The 23,439-nt window shown below is 31.0% G+C and overlaps 3 protein-coding genes across 3 annotated transcripts in view; 1 reads left to right on the top strand and 2 right to left on the bottom strand.

Moving 5' to 3' along the window:
* The window catches only part of Lpin (phosphatidate phosphatase LPIN), a 98,356-nt gene extending 85,916 nt beyond the window's left edge, over positions 1-12,440 (bottom strand). The window contains exon 1 of the mRNA XM_065511466.1: positions 11,862-12,440. The gene's annotated coding sequence lies outside the window, so the exon portion shown is untranslated. The remainder of the gene's footprint in view (positions 1-11,861) is intronic.
* A 4,390-nt stretch (positions 12,441-16,830) lies between these two features.
* On the bottom strand, positions 16,831-20,088 carry RagC-D (Ras-related GTP binding C/D). The gene is made up of 5 exons (XM_065512518.1): positions 19,917-20,088; positions 19,372-19,842; positions 17,861-18,079; positions 17,652-17,794; positions 16,831-17,576 (listed from the first exon to the last, which is right to left on the bottom strand). The coding sequence occupies exons 1-5, from the start codon at positions 19,917-19,919 to the stop codon at positions 17,261-17,263; spliced, it is 1,152 nt and encodes a 383-aa protein (XP_065368590.1). The 5' UTR covers positions 19,920-20,088; the 3' UTR covers positions 16,831-17,260.
* Positions 20,089-21,959: 1,871 nt separating this feature from the next.
* On the top strand, positions 21,960-23,040 carry LOC135961006 (enoyl-CoA delta isomerase 1, mitochondrial-like). The gene is made up of 3 exons (XM_065512449.1): positions 21,960-22,252; positions 22,328-22,474; positions 22,548-23,040. Exons 1-3 carry the CDS (start codon positions 22,022-22,024, stop codon positions 23,010-23,012), a joined length of 843 nt encoding a protein of 280 aa, XP_065368521.1. The 5' UTR covers positions 21,960-22,021; the 3' UTR covers positions 23,013-23,040.
* The last annotated feature ends 399 nt before the right edge of the window (positions 23,041-23,439 follow it).

Genomic DNA, 23,439 nt, shown 5'->3' with positions numbered 1-23,439 from the left:
ATTTGGTAAATTTGAATTTATCTTAGAAATGTCTATATAATTTTTCTGTACGTGTGTTAGTAACTGAACTCCTCCTTAACCCTTAAATGCATGATTTTTACTTTTATTTTTCTATAAAGTATCAAATATTTAGTTTAGTTTTATTTAGAATTTCTTTAGCTGAAACTTTTCGTACTCCATTTGATTTTTCTGAATTAGAATCTGAATTAGTATCAAGCTTATATGCGTCTAAAATTAAGTGGAACTGGAATGTAGACAATTGGCAACAATATGCATTAAAGGGTTAATGGCTGGGCCAATTTCGATGGAATTGTTTGTGTGTGTTTGAGTGGGTCCCTGGATGGGTTAGATTCACAATTGATCTATATAGGTGCAATGGGCGTGGCACCGGGTCAGCTAATATAATATATATTTGGTTAAAGATCATTTTCACTCTCTATAAATAGTTTGTTATTTAGAATATCAAACATTTCATAAAATAAAGGAAATTTTAAGCAAAATGAATATTAATATCTATAAGTTATGAATATTTATAAAGTATGTATTATATTGTAAATAAAAAGTTATGAAGTTACAATTTTTCGTATGCATATTTAAGGTGATTTATGTGTTCATACATTCATCACAATTGTAAAAAAAAATCATACAAAATATGCTAAAGGAGAGATTGTCACGCAATGCAAATTAACATAATATGTATCTACAGTTGTTGTTTTTGTTCAATATTAATTTTTTTGTTTATATTCAACTTCCGTTTCCCCGATTGTAATTATGCACCAACAAATTTCGTTTTAAATTTTTTTTGTTTTTGTTACTACCAACAAAAAAAATCAAGTATTTGTCATCATGTGTGCTTTTTAGAATGTTATGTCTGCAAATTATAGGTATAAATATTTATAATAATACATTTGTACGCACATATACTTTATACTTATGTATATATAAAAACAGCAATTGATCAAACAAAAATAGTAGTAGATAGACAAATAAACAACAAAATATTACTCGTATTATTACCTTTTTTCATATTATCAAATATTAATTAAAAAATAAAGTAAAAATAAAACTCAGTTCAAAATAAATTAAAGAATACCTTTTATGGTATATTACGTTATTATTTGTAGCCAAATAATACACGTGTTCTTGATATGAGGGACTGATGAAAAATAATGCTCTTTTAAATTTATTTTCATGGCATTTTTAATCCTTGGCGAGAAATTAATATATTGAATTAACTGTCTCCTTGACAGAGAGCTATATTTGCCGAATTTTAAATATTTTTAGGTAAACAAAATTCATTTTTTTCCGATTTTGACCCAGGTCCAACTTATTATGGTCTTATATACGTCGTGGCAAAGGTCTTTGAAATATCTATCATTAGATATCCATATTGTCTATATTAATGATTTAGTAATCCAGATATACAGTCACGGACAATACAATAGAATCACTACATATGAATTCGATTAAAGCGGTAAAACTACAAAATTTGATTTCAAAATTTAAAATTTGTTCATTATATATTAATGCTCATAACGTAAACAATAAATAGAAAAAAATAAAAAAATAACACATTCTTATGTTAAAAACGATGTCAAATCTAAAAGACTAAATAAAATATGCGACATTCAAATAGAATCAATCAGTCTTAAAATGATTAAAAATAAAAAATCATCATAAGAATTCGTTGTTTTCTTAATATTTTGTTACATATCAATTATTTCTAATAACAGCATCAAATCTTTTGGGGATTGAATTTAACATGTAGATCGGGAAATTGCATACCATATTTCCTGAATTTTCTGCCAAAGTTCTTCCTTGTTTTTCAATTTTTCAGGTCCGAGTTTGTCTTTTTCTATTTTCTATAGGATTTAAGTCTGGTTATTGAGACGGAAACTTCTCGAAAGCATGTCTGACAGATTTATTGAAGATTTGGATCCCGAAGATATCTGGGGTCTTCAGAAAATTGATTTCAACAGACAGACGGAGAGACAGAAGGAGAGACAGACAGACAGACGGGCAGGACGCAGCTATCTATAAGGATCCAGAATATATATACTTTATAGGCTCGGAATATTATATTGTGAAATTACAAAATTCTCACGAAGGTGACCGGCCACCAGCCGAATCGAAAGGATCATCATCTCGTTAAGAGACACCCGACATTCATGTACCAATCTATAAATCGTGTAGACATCAGACAGATATTTAATTGCATTGTTTTAGTGTCAGTATTCAATCTTCTGGCATGCGGAATATGCGGAAAGTTTTGATTTACTTCTTTAATTTGAAAAGCTTATGGTGAATGTGTTCCATCGGTTTCAATAAGCAAGAGATAGTTTGTGTGGTTCAGAAGTGGTGATTTTGACACGGAAAACAGACCAGCCAAAAAAAGTTTTAAGAACAAGAATTGGAGGCATTACTCCATGAAGATTGTTGTAAAACTCAACAGGAGCTTGCAAATCACTGGGAGCTACTCAAGCAGTAATTTCAAAACGGTTGCGAGCAGCAGGATTCATCCAAAAGCAGGGAATTGGGTAACATACGAATTGAAAAGGAGAGTCCTTGAAAAACGATTTTGCATATCCGAAATTATGCTTGAACGCTATAAAAGAAAATCATTTTTGCACCTAATCATTACTTGAGATGAAAAATGAATCCATTACGATAACCCGAAGCGTAAGAGATCGTATATGAGGACCGGCCAACCAGCCGAATCGACACCTAAGCCAAATATCCATGGAGCTAAGGTAATGCTCTGTATTTGGATGGAGCAAAAGGGTCCTATCTATTATGAGCTGCGGAAATCTGACCAGACCATCACAGTTGCGTTCGGTAGGCAACTGATTCGAGAACGATCTCTCTGGGATACGCTTCACTTTGGAACAAAGTACACGATATTGGCTTGATTCGTTCTTAGCCTCAAAAGATGAACTGTTATTTTGGCTTGGAATCCATATGTTGCCAGAAAGATGAAGCGAGCATTGGCTGAAAAACGCGGCCAGACATGAAACCGTAATATTCCGTAATGACAACACTCGGTCACATGTTACAATACCTGTTAAAAAGTATTTAGAATGAAGTGGTTGGGAAATTTAGCTTTACCCGCTTTATAGACCAGACCTTGCCCCTTCCGACTAATATTTGTTTCGATCGAAGCAGAACGCTCTCTCTTGGATACGCTTCACTTTGGAACAGAGTATCCGATATTGACTTAATTCGTTCTTGGTCTCAAAAGATGAGCAGTTCTTTTGCTTCGAAATTTATATGTTGTCAGAATAGCCAATACTTTTAATAAATTAATATTGTACAAATGTTTCAAAATAAAAACTAAAAATTTTAAAAAATGTTTGTATATTACAATAAATAATTCATTATCAGCCCAATTATGAATAAAAAATTCCCCGGGAGTTTTCTCCCTTTTCCCATTTTTCCTATGTAAATTCAATGGGAAAAAACTCCCGGGGAATTTTTTATTCCCAGTAATGCATATGGTAAGTAGTGGTCATTGAAAAGTATGTTATTTAGAATCATAACAAATTTTAACCTGAATTGTAACATTTTCTTGTTACAAATCCTAATAAATATTATTACTTATTTGTTTAAATATTCACTCTTTTGTTATACTTTTTTCTACAGAAATTTTATTCATAATATTTTTAATTTCCATATTTATCTAATACATAATACATGAAAGTATTCATTATAATTTATACAACCCAGCTTCTAATTCTACTGAAAGTAAAATTAGCTTTACGGTTTAATAATTTTCACTTTTTTTAGGTTTTAAATTTATTTATAAGCGAATAATTATGCAGACTTATGTGTTTTGTTTAGTTTATGTAAACTTTTTTTAATTTTATATTTATTTTTATATTTGTATTCACATTTCAAGTACATTAAATTTGAAATTATAACCGCATGCCCTTGAGGGTTTTACTCATATTTGATAGTTTGTTAACAAAAAAAAAAACGAAGAATCAGTTGTTTTTGAAGAGTGTTATTTAAAATTTTGTTTAGATAATAAAATAAAAAAAGAGATTAGGATTAGCAAAATAATATTACTTCGTATTTAGTACTAAAACAGAAAAGATATCAAATAATAATTGAGTTAATGATCATTGAGGTCGATTGGAAAATTCCTTGATTGACACAAAATTTGTCGGAATTTCTATATACTTTGTCATCAGAAACATCAGTGGACAGAACAGTGGAAAACAAACCACATTACGACTTTTTTTCAAGCGAATCAATAGTGTTGGCTACCTACTGTCGCCAATAAGCATCTTCGACATCTCTCGACATGATCTATCACGTGTCAACGTGCAGTTTAATTATAAAATGTTCCCAAACTATTTGTTTTTCTCCTCAAAACCCAATTCTGTCGAACAGTGGGAATGTAGATCCATGTTATTTGGATTGTGGGTTCCTCCTATGTCAATTAAATCCATTATGAAATCCCTCTTAATTGAAATTCAAACGTGAAGTGTGTTAGAAAAAAGTGACAGCGGGTAAAGACTCAGACAAAGCGATTCTCAGGATGCTTTTTCCGATGAACTGAACCTTTTGTTGTCTCTTTGATTACTCGATACCTGCACGGTTTTCAAGTCAGAGATATATGCCAACGATACAGCCGCGAGAATTATCCGGGAACTGAATCTCGAAAATTCGACTATGCATATCTACTTGGACAGCCTTGCAGCAATTACGGCTCTTAGCTCCAACATTATTAAGTCGAAATGCCTATTCAATTGTATCCGATCACTGGCACAACTGACACAACATCACGTCGAGTTGATATGGGTCCCAAAACATGAGGGCATCCGGGGAAATGAAGTCCCTAGACAACACTCCCTTGGTGACCGTATCGAAACTGATAGATGAATGGGATTTGAGTGAGACGAAACTTAGGTGGTCAAATATCATCACTTGTAGAATATCCAGATTGCTCTGGTCCACTCTGACAAAGGATAGAACCAGAACTGGTCCAATCCACGTAACCTAACCTAGCATGCTTTTTCTTTCATGTTGTGTTAATGTTTCTAAATGAATTCACCAAGCAACATACCAGGATTCAATAAGTCCGTGAAATTTTATATTACACGCTTCTTAACTGAAAGGGCAATACTGCTCCTGTTAACAGGCATCTGTCAGTTGACTCCTGTCCAAATTTAGTTTGTGTTTGACAGTCATTGATAGCAGAATTTATTGTGCTCATTAAAGCTACGTTTCCGCATACACCAAAAACAAAATTCCATACATTTGCACCGAAAAAGGTTCATTTCAGAAATCGGTAACGAAAATTGGGAACGAAACGGCACCAATCAGTTTTCGTTTCTGAAAACAATTCAGAAACGAGACGGTGACGAACACAAACGTTTTTCAGTTTCAGTTTTCGTTATCGGCTCCGATTACGGTTTATGCGGAAACCCAGATTAAGCATTATTTTTTCCGGAAAAAAAATCATAACTCAAAACAAGACTAAGCTTGATAAATACTATGGGCACCATCATTTTCAATGGTCCGAGCGTTGAGGTATCTACATCCAAAATAATTGAAAAAATTCACAATTAGGTCTTGGCTGGGCGAAGATTGAAGTGCGAGAGGTTTTGGAAGCGATAGACATCTCAAATGTCTCAGAGGTTTAAATTTTGATTCAACATTAGGTATGAGAAAGCTTTACGCAAGATGGGTGCCGGGTTTGCACAGAATCGACCGATGAGGTCTTGACTGATCGAATATTGAAAGTGTGAGAGGTTTTGGAAGCGATAGGCATCTCACATGGATCAGAGGTTTCAATTGTGATTGCATACTTGGGTATGAGAAAGTTTTCCGCAAGATGATCCGGGTTTGCTCACAATCGACAACAAACGCAATCGTGTGACAACTTCGCAGGAGTTTTTTTTCATTGATCTCGGTATAATCCACATTGACTACTTTCAAAAGGGTAAAAATTTATGAATTAGGCTACGAATTGTTCCCTTATCCGATCTATTCTTCGGATTTAACCCCGACTGACTATTTCTTGTTTGCAAACCTTAAGAAATGGCTCGGTAGAAAGAGATTTGACTCCAACGATGAAGTCATCTCACAAACAAATACCTATTTTTATGACCTTCAAAAATCTTATTTTTTGGAAGGGATAAACAAATTGGAGAAACATTGGGCAAAGTTAATAGAGCTCAAATGATACTATGTTGAAAAATAAAAAAAATTTTTTTTCCAAAAACCAAAAGTTACGGATTTATTGACGAACTTTCTTTCGTCTTCTGGTACTTGTTCTGTTTTTTTTTCTAAAATACGAATAACAGTAACTTCGGCCTGACTTAAATTTTTAATATAATAAAAATAAGTTGAGGTATTGTATTACATTTTTACTTCAATTGAATCGTTTATTTCAAAAACCAGTCAAGCAACAAAAAATCCAAAATTGAGTTATTGGGCGATTACTGTTTTGTAAAGGTAAATGCATTGTTTAATGCTAAAAAATAATTATAGGGAACCAAAACCGAGAAATCCGTGTTTAGTGCAGAAAGAAGTCAAGTGACAGCACTTGACTGGTTTATGGCTATGTAATACTAGGCCCAAATGTATTTTGGTGGTGTAGGTGCCAATAATTGTGAAAAAATAAAAGGTTTATGAGCTCTGAAACCCTACTTGGTTGTATACGAAGAGTTTTATGGGAATATTTTTCAATGGCCTACAACTGAAGCAGAATTCACTATAGAATGAGTGTATTATGACGAATAGTTATTTCAAATCAAATATGTCTACATGAATATCATGCTAAACTCTTTAAAAAGATCACTTATCTAACTTTTGAAGTTCCTAATAAAATGTTTAGGTTGCTAGGAAGTTTTATTTGATTTACTCAAAAACAATAATTTGTTGCTTGACTGGTTTTTGACATAAACGATTCGGAAAAGGTAAACAAACATTTATATTTCTATACTTTAAAATTATTTGTAGAATAACGATAACGGTATTTTCGATTATTTCGGAGGTAACGGTAATTGCAGTTATTTCGGTAACGGCATTTTAAAGATAATGGTGGTCGCTCTAATTTGCTTGATATGTTTCTGGCTAAAATAAAAATGGAACTTTTTCTTATGACATAAAACTTTCAAGACTTTCAAAGACCATGCTTAAATTTTCATTCGAAATATTGTTGAGATCATACAAAAGCCCATCAGCGAAACCAAATACACCCCGAAAAAGGTTAAACACAAAAATTGTTGAGTCATGACGCAAGCAGGGTGTTTTTCTCTCCCATAGAAACCGGCATTTGCACAGACAACAATGAAAATACCTAAAAAAATCAATTTTTGCGAATAGTAAATTAAAAAAAAATGATTCCACACCCTTAGAGAAAACGGAAAATAAAAGAAAAATAATAGAATAAAACAACCCCTGTTGTCAAGGCTGGAATTTTCTCAACAAAAAAAAGACAACCTACAAAATGTTCAACAAGAAAAAAACCACAGCAAAACTTTGAATGACTAAATTAGCCAACACCTAAAAATAAGCAAAGCAACAACAAAAATTAAGGCTTAAAACATGTGATTGTATAATAGAAAAAACACTTGTTTAAATTTTTAAATATTCAAGGAAAATAGTGAATGAAACATGTGGCAACTATATTGATTAATCCTTAAAGAGAATGTTAGACCGTTAGTTTCTTGTCTCTACGATATTAATTAAAATGTCAAAATAACCGGTTGATTTTAAACTTTATTTGCTTCTTATTTAACACTATTTCTATTTATTTTTTGTTTTTATTTTTCCTTTTTAGGTCTTGTCTTTATTTTGAGCAGTTTGTTATTACGAAATTTATTACGCTGAAATAATTTGAATAAAAATAAGCTAAATTTTTGTTTAGTTTGCATTTATTGTATTGTGTGCGGTGTTGTGTGTATTAAGTGAAAATAATAACCAAAAAAAGTAAAATACATAAATAAATATACAAAATAAAAGTTATATAAACAAAAAAATGGAGTTAGTGCAAAATTTGTATACAAATAAATAAAATAAAATACAATACAAAAGAAATTAAATGGTTTAACATAAAAATTTATACACAAAAACGTACGCAAAATAATAGAAATTTTATACAGAAGGAAGAAGATGAATTTGTTACATTAAAATCACTGCACAGTGGGATTAATCAAGCAAATAAAATGCAAACATATGAATACAATAACAAACAAAATAGGAAAGTTTGCATTATAATAATCTTCATTAAAACGCATATTGTTTTAAAATTTGATTATTGATTGAATTGTTGACAACTTTCTTTTGTCTAACCAATCATTACATAAAAATCTATATTTCTTGCTTTTTATTTAAAAACTCTATTGAGTTTTTGGTTAATAGAAACATCACGGCGGAGAATTTTGTCAATTGTGGGTTGCGAGAAGAGAATAACTGTTCCAGGGATGTCTTTCATGTATAAAGGCATCCCTGGTAACCTAGCGTGAAGTCAGTCGTCACTTTAGTGCCTCTAAGTAATCTAGGGTGTAATCAATTTAAACTCTTTTGTACTGCACTTTAGAAAGTAGTTATTTTAACCACCAGAAGAAAATGTCTAGTCTATTGGAGAGCCAATTGACTAGACATCCTGATCTTAGTTGTTCCAGAGCGACTCTGTCGGCGTCTGCTATCGGGCGACCTCTAAGTACGACATTCGTTAGGTATTCTGCTACCGCGAAATTGATGGCGTCTCTATGAATGTCGTTCAATGCTGTCATATACGAGCTGCGATCGAATGGATCCTGCGCATATGTACCCCTGTATGCTCCCCTCGCATTTACGTAGGTCCTGTCTGACATGCCTCGGGGAGACTCTAACTATGCGATGTCAAAGTTTGGATGACTCATCCGGTGACATCCCAGAAGGAAATGTTGCGTTCAACAAGACATTGTGTTCCTTGACCGGTAGTAGCTTAGTTTCTTCTTGAGGGTGGTGACTGACCAAAGCTCAAAAATGTGCCTCACTTGGCAACAAAGAGCAGCACCCAACAGCTGTAAGCCAGCAAAACATAATTGACGAAATTTCTTCTGCATAAGTCGGTTTGAGAATTGCCGCCGCGTCCTACTTTGGGGACCCCTGGCTACGCCCCTGGTGGGCCCATGAGGTCCAAATTCAAAACTTAAACTCGACTTCTTCTTTGCACATGTCTAATTTCATTCAAATCGAACTAAGTTAGAAGTTACAGATTTATTTCTCTCTTTTTTTCTAAACCACTGTGAAACGTTTTTGATAAAAATTTTCAGAATTTCAGTTTTATTTACTTATTACCCATCGAGGATTATGTAATGGGAGTGTCATCAGCAGGCATATCCAGACTTTGCGAGTCAAGTATAGAGATTTTCTAACCGATCGAAGTTTGAAAAAAAGCCCTGGTCGAGGTATATACTAGGAAATTATTTGGACTTCCGGTTGAATGTAGGGTCTTTAAAAGGAAAGCTTCAGATATCTATTAGGAAAATGTCATCTCTGTAAGAGAGTCCTGTACATGTTGATGGAACACTATAAATTATAAGGTTGTCGGCTCGCAACCTTTCTTGAATGTGTGGGTTTTTTAGAAAATCATGCTTAGGAATAACCCATTGATCAGGGCGCAATCGGCACAAAAGAAGGTTATTAGGTCAATATTTCCATGATGGATATCTTCAGCTTATTTTTCAACTTATGGTTGGTTCTTTTAAGTTTTTTTTGTGGACCTTTGTTCATTGTTAAATGAATTACAAATGGACTTAGTAGGTTAGGAGCTATCTAACTATGATTTCCTGTGGAAATCACACTACAAACCTCTTGAATTGTCTAGTAAGGAAATAAAATTAAATCTCAAAAGTACTTTTTTGGACTCACAGAAGAAATTGGCTGAGTTGATATTTTTAAGATAGATATCGTCTGTTTCATCTTCTACTTATGAATGAGTGTTTTTTTTTTGTAGTCTGCATGATTGGGACATACCCTGGACATTTGTTTTCATTGTTGAAGGGATTCACAATAAACCCATAGGTTTATAAACTAATTAACTAGATTTCCTACTTAAAAGTACTTTTTTGGGAGTTCTATTGCGTCTCCAAAAATACAATGTCTCAGTAGTCCATGCTTTGATCCATTAACAAAATAATAAATCTATGATAATTTCTGCAGAAAAAGTATTAAGCTAAAAGTGATCTGATAAAAAACGTTTAACAAACGTTTGGTAATTGATTTACTCATTATAATAGAGAACACAGTACAAAAAACAAACAAAACGAATAAAAAATACGTTTCTCTATCTGTTTTGTACTCAAATGTACGATTGTAACGGTAAATTAAATATTGTAGATGAGTGAAAAGCTAATCGTTTCGTTTTCACTCTTTGTCACTTGAAAAGTTTTTGTTTTGTTTTTGCTCATGTACAATACAATATAAAAATTTTGATTTGTTTTGTACATTTTGCAAACGTTTGCGAAATGTTTTGTTTGTTTTCATATTCTGATTCCTATTGATTTGCATTATTGTCAAAAGAGTCAAATTGGAAAATTAAAAACAAGTAGAATTAAATAAATTGTGAGCGAAAACCAGCAAGAGACTTTAAATCTTCTATAGTATAAAAACTTGACCTAAATCTAGGACATTGTCGTAAGAAGACTGGTAATCAACTTACTTGGACTTATGCTGATAAAACAGATTCCTGTGAAATCGCGTTTCGGAAGTTTCATGAATTCAATTGTGTTCGTGGTTCGCTCCAGGAGGATTTGGAGAACATTCTCTCATGGCGGAATAAATCGCATGCTGACCACTCCAACTAAATAGTCGTTAATTTTTTTTCGAAAATTACCGACAAACACTGATCTTTCTCCAGAACGACGAATTAAATCGACTTTTTTGGGACAACGTAAACGATTATTCGACCAAAAAGATGATTTTGGCTTTTTCTCACCAAAAAACAAACCCTAGAGACTAGTAATGTTATCAGATCGCAACGTTTTTACATCATTCGAAATAGCTTTAAAATGGGATTTAATGTATACCAAATCATTAACACATTTGGACCCAATTCCGGATTTTTGATTTCCATAAAGTTTTCTGTCGGTGTTAAGGTTTTAAACTCTGTGGTGCCGGCTTGACATAGTTTGTTTAGTTTCAATAATATTATTATAAAACAAGTAAGATCCATATTCAGCTGGATTTCAAAACCGATTCCGACAATAATTGAATTTTATGAAAAACTATTTTTTTTTAATTTTTTTGTTGAAAACATCACTGGGTTAAAAAAATATTTGTCTCGATTTTTTTGGCGTTATACCTTTGGAAAGGTTATACGTTGGAAAGGTATTTGAAATATTTATCATTAGACAATATGGATTATCTATATTAATGACTTAGTAATCCAGATATAGATAGGTAAAAAATCGAGGTAACGATAAAGATTGTAACTAGATTTGCACTACCTACTAAAGGGTTAATTTTAAAAATTCAAATTAAAAAAATATTTCTTCCGAAACGGTAAAATTTGTCAGTTAAAATTTTTAATAAACCTGGAGTAAACCTAAGTTTATTGCCAACTATATTTTAAAAGTTTATTGTTACTTATGCTAAACCAATTAGATAGTGATGGTTAAACTTTAAACTCTGATCCCACTGTACACAATTTCAAGTTCTCAGAAAAAAACAAAGTGCAAGTTATATTAACCTTTCACTGCCATTGTGCAAGAGAAAACAATGAAAAAAAAAATACCGAAATGTATATAATGATAAATATTGTAAAAGAAAAATTAAAAATAAAGTGACATGCAATCCCATTCAATATTAAAACTAATAACCAGATTACAAAATACACAAAAACCGATAACTAACTCACTCACCTCTTGCGGTAGAGCTGCTGCTGCTGCATATACAAAAGATAGGTAGGTATATGATGTGCAAATAGTAGATACAAATTCCAAAGATACAAATTATTTACTTATTGATTGATGTATTTAATTGCACAAATAGAGAAATTTCCGTTTTGTTCAGGCAGGCAGGTGTGTGTTGTTTAACAAAAATATTCTAACAATTAAAACACTTTTTATTTTTATATTAATTTTTCCACTACGTTTTCGTTTTTCAATTTCCAATTACTTTCATATTTGGTTTTTCTTTCTTTTTTTACGTGTTTTGCATTGATCTTCAATTAATAAATGGATTTTTATGTGATTTTTTTTGTAAATTTTCTTTAGCCGTTCAAATCAGGTTTAGCAGAAAAAGTAAGAAATGTTTGTTGTTTTTGTTTTATATTACTAAAAAAAATTTATATATTTTTTCACTTTTTATACAACTCCAAACATGTCCATTTTAATCTAATAAGTCACTTTATATTTTTTCCCAACTTCTTTTGGTGTTATTATGTATTTGTTGTTGTTGCTCTGTAAAATTTTCACTTTGACATTACTTTAGCTGGATTATTTATTTACATACTTTTTTTTATTTTATTAAAATTACCATTGATTTAATTTTTCCCTTCTTTACACAAAATCTATCAATTGATATAATAATTTTGTTTCTTTTATTATTTTTTTTCACTTAAAATTCTTCTCCACTTGCTAGTTTTCACGTTTTATTCTCTTTAACAACCACTTTGCAACTGACTGACGTCGTCGTACCGCTATTATTTTGATGACGAAGTCGTGTTGTATAAATTTTCTCTATCACTGTTTTTCTTCTTTTTCTCGGTGTATATGTGAGTCAGTGTTGCCACTTCATGTGTAATTACACATATTGTGTGTAATTTTAACTTGGATGTGTAGCCCATGTGTAATTGAGTGAATGTGTAATTCATGTGTAATTTTACATTCCAATTATATCCAAAATATATTGTCAATGGATGTCTTTTATCTATATTTTGGATTTTAATTGAATGAATGAATTATGGATTGTTCAGATTTCAAAACCGACTGAAATAAATATGTACATTAATATGAGGGAAAGTAGCTATATCCTCTATTTTAGTTGATAAATAAAAATCCAGTATCTCTAAATGTATTCATATTTATTATATTGTACTCGTTTGTTACTCAGTATTATGGAATTATATGTACTAGGATATGTGTTTTATTAATATTGGCGGACAATAACATACTTAAAAGTGTATCACCAAAAAACGTATATATAAGATGAAGGTAAGAATCAAGTTTGAACTAAATTAACATTAAGGTATGCAGAAAAAGAGGATAAGTAATTTGGATATTTTGAAGTTTGGTTTTCCAGGTGGACATTTCTCCGTTTGTGATAGTTTTGTTTGCGTAATATTGGTAATAGAAACTAAATTTTAGTTTATATGTATATAAGACTTTTAATTCCAACATGACAAAAATATAACACAACAAATACTATTCAATAACTATACATTTTTACAAGTTATTACAAATTGTTATTGGAAAAACGTTAATTTTCAAGATAACCCAAAATCGAAAATTTGTATTTTTATAATTTTAAATTGTTTATAGAATAAGGGTAACGGTATTTACAGATAACGGTATAAACTATTATATCGGTAACGGTAATTGGAGTTATTTCGGGGTAACGTTAGCCAATTTTAAGAGGAAAAAACGAGAACGTAGGAATTTGTGTGAGAAAAATTTATTTACAAATTGTTACTAGTTATTTTTTATACCCGTAAGAACTGTTTTGTGTTTATGCTATTGTCTGTCTGGTTTCTGGTTTGTGTTTTAAATAATAAACAATAAAATTTACCTACTATTTTGGAAGCTTTATTTCAAATTTATAACTACAAATTTTAAAAATATAAACGTTACAAGATAAATTACTGGTAAAGTATTTACTGGGAAGGAAAATGACCAGAGTTATAATTTTTAAACAAATAGTAAAAAATATTTATCTTTGAAACTGAAAATAAAACTGATTTCAAAGCAGTTAATATAAATTAGGAATAAAATAAAATTCGAAAGCAAACAGTGTGCTATTTTTAAATATTGTTAAATTTTTAATAGAAATGTAACAATTTTCGAATGGACATTGATTAATATTTGTATAAAAGCGTATTTGGGATTGACATTTTTGGCTGATGATTGGCTGAGATTGCTAACCTTGCTTTAATATCCCTCATATATCCAATTCCTGGATAAATTAAAATCAACGCAAGTGAAAATTGTCCATTGACAATAAAGTGATCGTATTTGGTCCAAACATCCCAGAGTCCACTGTGACAAACCTTTTATATTCATGACAATTTTAGACAATTTCTCCTATTGAAATCACGAAAATTTATTTGCGTGTAATTTTTTCTCGTATGTGTAATTTAGGCATGAGGCATGTGTAGTTTATAATTTTCTTGGTGGCAACACTGATGTGAGTAGAGGAGTTTTTTTTCTCGCTATTGTTGTTGTTTTTAGCTGGTTTTGTTTTGTTGTTGTGTTTTGGTTGTGTGAAAGTGCAATCAGCTGTAAATGTCAAAAATAAGTTAAAAAAGAGTTACCAAGTTTTTTATCACACTACGATTATATATGAAATAACCCAGCAAATATTTCATTTGCACAGTTCATCTCAAAAAAATCAAATTAGGTGAAATTTTACCTCTTTCACATTAGGTAATTAGTTGCGCTATTCTTGTGTTTATTGATGTCAGTGGTACAAGCAAGTACTCGGCAAGTTGGTTTGTTCTTTCATTCTTGTTTTGGAAAATGAAAATTGCCTAATTTGGAACACGGTCGAAAACCAAACAAAACTCAAGTTTGATTTTGGTGGAGACCATAAAATCATGCTTCCTATATGAAAGTATAGGTCGATGTGGCAGTTCTTGGACGAGTCTCTTCTTTAGGCATAAGCCGTTATTAGAGATGTCGTTATTTTAGGCCAATAATTAACTTAAAGAAATTAAATCAAATTTCAATAAATTCCAAATTTGCAATTTACAGCAGCCATAAAGAGATCTATAGAATTTTCTTTTGGAAAACTTTTTCTGATCAACTTTCTATATTTTATCAATAATAGTTTTATTTCCTTCCAAAAAATCCACTTCCCTTCCTTTTATTACCACCAGAGGTTTTTTTCGCATACGTAAGAATGTGTTTATACTTCTTAGCATTAGCCAAACAATGGAAACTTTTACAATTTTGCAAGAAATAAGACTAAAATAAAAATATTGTTACGCACTATCAATTTGAATTTAAAGTTTTAACGTCGGGTTTCCACATCCATCTTATTTTGGATACATTAACTATTAAAGTAACTAACATTAACATTAAGGGTGCAGAAAGCTCTAGAAATATAATACTCTAGTTTTGTCCGTGAGATAATTCATGAAACTTCTAGGTGTCACTGTGTATGTATATATGTAAACAATAGCAGCAAGTTGCAGTCAGTCCGTTTATTTATTACTTAACATCAACTGCATGACCAGTGTATTCTTGTGATAGATGAATTTAAGAGCAACAACAACCAGCATGGACTTAAGCACAATGTTTGCTGCTATGATGGAAAAACTCAAAGAATCAAACGAGATATTTCAAGAAACTTCAAAAACAAACAAGCAGAAGCTGTTAGCTGAAATTAAAGCTGAAGTTCAAGAGACTTCCAGAGTGAACAACGATAAATGGAAGCAACATTCCAGGGAACTTCAAGAAATATGTGTGGTTATAAACATCAGAGTGGATTCCATTGACAAAAAGGTATCCGACTTAGAGAGCTGCATAGAAATACAAACCGTAAACGTCAAAATAAACAAGTAAGAGAGCTATGCCGAATCTTATATACCCTTCACCAAATTATACTTCAAAATACAAATTTTAAATAATTTTAGGTAAACAAAATTTATTGTTTTTGTAATTTTTTAGTTTTTTGGAAACAAAAATATGTCGAATTGTTTTTTTAATTTTTTTTTTTCACTTTTAATATTTAGCGAAAAAAATCGGGTTACAAAATATTTTTCCGATTTTGACCCATTGTAGGTCTGGTTTTATATACGTCGTTGCAAAGGTCTTTGAAATATCTATCATTAGATATCCATATCGTCTATATTATTGAATTAGTAATCCAGATATAGGTCAAAAATCTAGGTTGTCCTGGTTTTTTACTCATATCTTAGTCCCACATATGGCTGAGATATGAGGAAAAAACCAGGTTTGCTGATATCTGGGGTCTTCAGAAAATAGATTTCAACAGACAGACGGACATGGCTTAATCGACTCCGTTATCTATAAGGTTCCAGAATATATATACGTTATAGGGTCGGAAATAAAAAATGTAGAAATTACAAACTTATATATACCCTTCTCACGAAGGTGAAGGGTATAAAAACTATCCGAATTAGCGAAAGGTGTAGAAATACAAATTGACACAAAACTATCCAACTTAGAGAATGGAGTCGAAACGAAAAAACTGCATCATTTAGAAATAAAGGTGAATAATCTTCAATGTCAAGATGGATCGTTGCGAATTATTCCAGAAGCTTCTAGTAGAATAAAGGCTTCTAGTTTTAATGGCTGCACGCCATTAAATGTTTTCAAAATTCAGTATCGAGGTATTCTTGGTTTTTTGCTTATTTCTCAGCAATTTGTGGGGCGATTTGCCCGAATTTAATGACAGCCTAAGCGGGACTAATATATACTAATATAACGGACTGAAAAACTTATATTTAGCCTTACCACTCATGGTGAAGGGTATAATAAATTCGCAGTATCGAACAATTTTGAATTTAATAATTTTTTTTAATTGTATTTATTAAAATATAAACTTATTAATTATAATAATAAATTTTATAAGAATATGTTTTTTGTATAAGTGCCAGAATATATATATATTTCTTTTTATTTAAAAAGCATTATTTATAAGCCAATATTTTTTTTAAAAATTTCTAAATTTTATTTTTTATTTAATACAATTAACAAATACACGTTTCTTTAATTATACTCGTTACAATATTTTCATACATATTTCAATTGTTAAAGCTACAAAAAGAAAAAAACAATACATTGATTTGAATTTGTTCATAGTAACTTTGAAAGTTGTCTTTAATGCAATTACAAATATAAATATATAAAAGTTTTTTTAAAAATAATAAAATAGTTATTTATATGGCAAAAAAAAGTAATAATAGTACACAATCGATTATTAACAGTTATATTGATATAAAAAAAGGCACAAAATATAAAAATTAAACATTATCAACTTTCAAAAAAAAGAAAAAAATTAAACATAAACACTAGGGAAGAAAAGAGGTTCGCGCAAATATAGTAATCTTGATTATTTATAACAACAACAAAAAAGTTTAAACTATTTTAGGATCATCATCATCATCGTCGATAACATCTTCATCAGAATCTTCATCGCCATTCTCTTGCAATTCCAAACGTTCATCTACGGTAGCTAGTTTCTGACTTTTCAAACGCAACTCAAACACTTCACTGATTGCATCGCGGAAGCACAAGAAATTGTAATCAATAACGCCCTGACGATTGAAATTCTCCTCGCGTAATATACACACCAAAGCTAAGAATTTATTAACTTCACGTAAATATAAAATTGTATTATTATTGAGTTTAATGAGACTAGAGCTTTGATGATCGAATGCATCCTCCTCAGAGCTGGAAAATAATTTAAAAAATAACCAAACAGCAATAAAAATAATACAATTTAATATTGAAATGTTTAAAACTCACCTATAAATGCTTGATAAATCTATAACCACATCAATCATATCACAACATAATTCATAACTTTGCATATCAACGGGTGAACAATCGGTTGCAATATAAATTTTCGATACCACATCAAAAAGAAATGCCTTCTCAATGCCGGAATTCTTTAATATAATCCAGAAAAACTTAATAATCAATCTTTTAAAACCTTTCTTTCATATTCTTCTTACCGATATAAAAATATTTAATAAATTTTCTAATGTTGGTAATTGTGGTATTAGTTTTTGCACCACCTTCGAAAAAGCTTCAAATATTGAATGATCATAGATGGAAGTTAAATGAAAACTTAGGTGTATCTGTGTTAGACCAGCATCGGCTAAATCATCAGATGCCCGTTGATGTATATCACGTTGCGATTCCATTTTCGTATCGTCACTTATGCCGTCAACCTAAAATTTTAAAAAAGTAGATTTTTTTTATTGTTGAAATTTAAAATTAAATTTGGGGGGAAAATTTTCGAAAAAAATTGGGGTTCAAAAATATTTTTCCCGATTTAGACTCATTGTCGATCTGAATATCTATGACCATTTCTTTGAAATGTCTAACATTAGATATTCATATTGTCTATGTTAAGCCAGATATACAAAGATCAAAAATAGTTCCAATTTCGAGGTAGTCGTGTTTTTTAGCTTATATCTCAGCCAGTTATTAACCGATTTGCGATCTAAATAGGATTTCTATGAGATTGAGAACTGGCGATTGGGCAGGCCGCTTCAAAACACGTTCCTCATAGGATTGTAAACACTCAGTTAGAAACGACGAGTTGTGTTTGGGTTCATTGTCTTGCTGGAATCTCCAAACTAGGCGCATATTTCTGAGAGTAGTTTTACCATGTCTTCTTCTAATCTAATCGTTTATTATTTTAGTTTTTAAGTCATTTTTAACTTGCAATGTTAGTTTGTTAGTTTAGGTCAAAATTTCAAAAAACTGAATTTTTAACCCAATTTTCGAAAGTTCGAATTCAAAAATGCAAATTTATGTTCGAAACATTTTTAAAGCTGATAAATAATATCTAAATCATACCTGAAGTCAATAAAATATTATGTTCGAAAATTATAAATTAAGTTCGAAAATTCGAACTTATGTTCGAAAAATTTTTAAAGGTGTTTGGATAATCTCTAAAATCTGAAGATTTTTAATATAATAATTTTAGTTTTATTTGAGACCAATTTCATACGGGGCGACAGCAACTTGCGGCTAACAGTTCGTAAACTAATTTCCAATTTTAGATAATTGAATTATCTTATCTTGGAGTAGTTTTACGACGTTTCTACCAAATGTTGAGGCAGGTACTACTGGCGAAATTATTTTTAAAATTTTTTAAACTGCTGATTTATTAATTGAACATTCATAGATGATCCCAACACAACTAGATAGGTAACTGAGAGTCAAAAGTCTATATCATGAGAATGTATTGTCATGTATATTGTTATTGTAACACCTATATGTGTGAAAAGAGGGAAATTTTGTTTAATTTATATGAAATTTTTCTCTCCTTCCCTTCTGTGTACTTAATCGATACACAGTATTTGCAAAATGTATAAACAAAGGTGATCAGATCAAAACAGAAAACCTAAAAGTGCATTTAATGTTTTACATATTAAAATTATTCTGCTGATAACAATTTATTCATTTACAACAACTCTACCCACATACACCCATCATACCCTTCCTTTCTTACCTTATGTATAAAGACTTCAAATTTAATGCGCGGATTTATTTTGTAGGCCTTAATCACAGTATTCTTGAATTTCGTCAATGCCTCATTGTAATCATCTTTGGCATCGATGACAAACACCAACGAACCACAATTGCCGAAAATCATGTCCGAATCAAATGTGGGATCGAAAAAATCTATTTGGCCGGGAAAGTCCCATATACAGAACTGCACAAAACTAGAATTGTTTATGTTATCCTTGACAATTTGATTGGTCGACTCCAAGAACATCGTCTCATTCGGTGACATTTTGTGGAAGACAACTTTTTGTATGGAACTTTTGCCGGAACGACGCAGACCCATTAACAGTATGCGCGGTTTCAAATCAGAACTGGCCCCCACCATGCCCGACGAGTCGAGGCCATCTTGATCGAAGGCTCCATAGCCGTATTCTTTGGGAAATGTGTCCACATGATAGTCGTCGTCTTCGTAGCTCTGTAAAGACGTAGTTTGTTAGAGTTTATAAATATAGAAGAGAAATATGGGCGGTGTTTTTGTGAGAAGCCTACCATTTTGTTTGTTGCTGTTTATCGGCAATTGTACGCGTTTTTATCTATAAACGCTTCGTAAGTGTAAAAACATAAATTTTATTAAGTTCTTGTTGGTCTATTTATTGTTTATTTGTTGGAAATTTGCACTTTTCCTTGTTTTGTTGTAATCAAAGAAACACTTTTTTATCAAGAAGCCGTCAGCTGATCAGCGATGGTAATTTAGCGATTTGTATGTAAAATCTAACGGGTTTGAAATGAACTAAGTGGAAAAAATGAGGCTATTCTAGCGATTTGTTTGCTATATCGTCTGCTGACTGGTGTTTGGCTTCATTGTTATCTCAAATGAGAAATCTGTTATATTTTTTATTTGAAATTATTGTTTTATACCTTGTTAGAAAGGTTAATATAAAATAACTGTTGATTTGATGCGATTTTTAACGCACATTTAGAGTTTTACAATAACAAAAAATATACCAACAGTGCAAAAAATCTAACGAAAACAAAAATAACATAATACAAAAAACAAAAATAACAATTGTTGTCGAAATGTCATCATCTTGTCGTAATGTTGTTATAAGGTTTTATAAGGTCGAGCTTTTGTATAGGTTGTGTAAAAAACCGAACCGTTAGAAAAAGTGCATCCAAGTTGTTAATAATAAGGGATCTGTTTTACTTCAAGATATAATTTATTATTTCCGGTGACAATTATCATAGCTGTACTTGTAAGTCGTACTAAGTCGAAGATTTTTTTAGTAAAATAAAATAAATAACAACTAGAATTATTAGGTAGAGTTGTCAAACCTATAAAAAGTTTATAGGCTAGTGAATTTAGACAAATTTTAAATAGCGGCATGATAAATAGATGATTCAGCACAACTGAATATAGGATTCTTACGTTTCTGCTTATTATTGGTTTGCTCCAAACTTCATTAACGAACAACATGCTATTATAAAGGGTATTACATCAAGCGCTTCCTGTCTTTAAATTAGAATAAAACAAAGTGTGAGATATCATTGACATTTTTTATTCATTTAAAAGGTCTATCAATGTCATTGTGTATGGAATATAACATCGTGTAAATGTAAATTGTTCCATGAGTGTGGCCTATAAATCAGGCTGAATTTGACCGTTGGCATGGTTTATGTAGATAGGCTTTGAGGGCCGCAAGAAAAAGTCTTACAAAAACGATATCGTTTGCCAGTTCACAGCACTTCCACATGAGTTGACCATACCCTCAAATATGGCATGAGCTGCGTGGCACGTAGTGCCATCCGGTGATGAACGTAGTTCTCAAAGAAATAAGAACCGATGATTAAAATCCACGCCAAACAGTGACATTTTCGGGATTCATTAATTGGTAGCGTCCTAAATTGTACAATTTTGTAAAATGGGCGATGTGCGGGTACGTTGCTTGAACAGAACACCCGTTTATATAAAACCATTTAAGCATTTAAACGTTTTTATGATTTGCCAAAATAAACTGAATAAATTACAGCCAATTCGACAGATGTAGCTTCAATAATATGGCCGCTATCAACTATTGGAAGTCCTTTTATATACATACATACAATAACAATTATTACCGTTGAATTTATCCATGATATTCGAAAGATTAATAATACTAATACTTTAAATTAATTAGTTAAATATATATTTTTAAAGCTCTAAAATAAATTATTTCTGGCTTTACAAACATTAACACTCATCCATGATACCTTTCCTAACTAAGATGGTATCAGATATACATAAATAAATATTACTTTTGGACTTAATGATGTATGTTGATCATTTTCTTAAACTTGACGATTGTGTTTCCAGTTTATCTGGCAACTAAGACACAAGTTTATTCATACATATAAATTATTACCATGAATCAAAGTTCAATTTCTTGTTTTCCAAGACACATTTAATAATATGTTGTTATTGTCCAAGATGATTATTTGTTTTTCTTTTGTTGTTTATCAGAAACGTCAATTTATTAAAGGCTTTGTTCCAAAAACATCAAAAACAGACTGATTGACAGCAGATATACACGGAATTATTATTTTAGTTACTACCACCTAATTAATATGCCTGGCTTCCAATCTTGAAAATATAAAGTTAAATTAAATACATTAGAGAGATGTTGCGCTCTCTAAGAATTAATTTAAAAATCACAAAGCCGGCCTTAAGATGTTTTTCATCTGAACATGAAAAACTAATAACAGTGGAAACAAATAACAAGACTGGTATTGCAACTTTAAGTCTGAATAGACCTCCTGTAAATTCTTTAAATTTAGAATTGCTACAAACTCTGAAGGAAACTATAAACAATCTTGAAGACAACAAATGTCAGGGTTTAATTTTAACTGCGGTAGGTTTATTATAAATTTTATATTAAACATACATATTTAAATGAAGTATTAATAAAACTATAAACTATAAATAGAAGGATAATGGCGTATTTACTTCTGGTTTGGATATCAACGAATTGTATGAAGCGCAGAAAGAAAGACTGGAACAGTTTTATGCTGCTTTTCAAGATACCTGGCTGGTATTGTATAGCAGTCGTTTACCCACTGCAGCTTTAATAAATGTAAGTGTGTATACTAATTCTAATCTTTTTATATTTATTTTAATCTTTTTAAATTTTCCTTCTTCAATTCCAGGGTCATTCACCAGCCGGTGGTTGTGTGTATGCCACTTGTTGTGATTTTAGAGTAATGCTGTCAAATTTAACAATTGGCTTAAATGAAACTAAACTTGGCCTGGTAGCTCCAAAATATGTGACGGCATCATTTTGTAATGCGTTACCAAATCGTGCAGCCGAATTGGCTTTAACCCAGGGGAAAATGTTTACCACTGACGAAGCTTTCAAAGTTGGTTTGATCGATGAATTGGCTACAAGCAAAAAGGAAGGACTAAATAAATGTGAACAATTTTTAGCTTCATTTAAAGGGGTAAATTCGAATGCCAGAGCCTTTACCAAACTACAATTTCGCAAATCTGATATAGAGGCATTTCAAAAAGAAAGGAATGCAGATCTGAATGTTTTTGTGTCTCGTGTTTTGGAACCCAAATTTCAACAGCAGCTGGGCAAATATATTGAAAACTTAAGAAATAAAAATAAATAAAATGCAATAATTTATTATTTAAATCCAATTTTATTTTAAAAACACAAATTTTTTTTTTAGCACTAAAGTAGTTTTTAAAAATTCGATTAAAAAACTGTTTTAATGTGAGATATTTTAATCAGTTGCTTTATAGAAGTTTGTAAATAATAATAATTCTCCGCTAGGATGGGCAGTTTTTAGTTTATTCAGGAGTAAAATCTACCAATTCTATAACCGAAATTAAGTTTACAAACATTGTAGTTCAACACAAATTAATATGTAAATAAATGTATTTAAAATAATATACCTAGTGCTAGTCCAGTTTCTAAGGATGTCTAATAAAGCCAATGAATAACAATAAAGCTTAGAACAAAATTTAAAATTATTTACATTTAAAATTTATCTTTGATTAAAAAAAATATGTAAAAACTTAAAAGTGCTGCCTAGT

The sequence above is a fragment of the Calliphora vicina genome, chromosome 5 (assembly GCF_958450345.1).
Source record: "Calliphora vicina chromosome 5, idCalVici1.1, whole genome shotgun sequence".
In the NCBI taxonomy this organism is placed as follows: domain Eukaryota; kingdom Metazoa; phylum Arthropoda; class Insecta; order Diptera; family Calliphoridae; genus Calliphora; species Calliphora vicina.
The sequence above is the reverse complement of the archived record's forward strand: the minus strand, read 5'-3'. Positions and strand labels throughout refer to the sequence as shown.

Coding starts and splice junctions, on each gene's coding strand:
- RagC-D (XM_065512518.1), bottom strand. Junction 18,080..19,371: donor TTGAAGTCTTTATACATAAG/GTAAGAAAGGAA, acceptor TTAAAATTTTAG/GTTGACGGCATAAGTGACGA. Junction 17,577..17,651: donor GATTTATCAAGCATTTATAG/GTGAGTTTTAAA, acceptor ATTATTTTCCAG/CTCTGAGGAGGATGCATTCG.
- LOC135961006 (XM_065512449.1), top strand. CDS start 22,022: ATGTTGCGCTCTCTAAGAATTAATTTAAAAATCACAAAGCCGGCCTTA. Junction 22,253..22,327: donor AGGGTTTAATTTTAACTGCG/GTAGGTTTATTA, acceptor AACTATAAATAG/AAGGATAATGGCGTATTTAC. Junction 22,475..22,547: donor CCACTGCAGCTTTAATAAAT/GTAAGTGTGTAT, acceptor CTTCAATTCCAG/GGTCATTCACCAGCCGGTGG.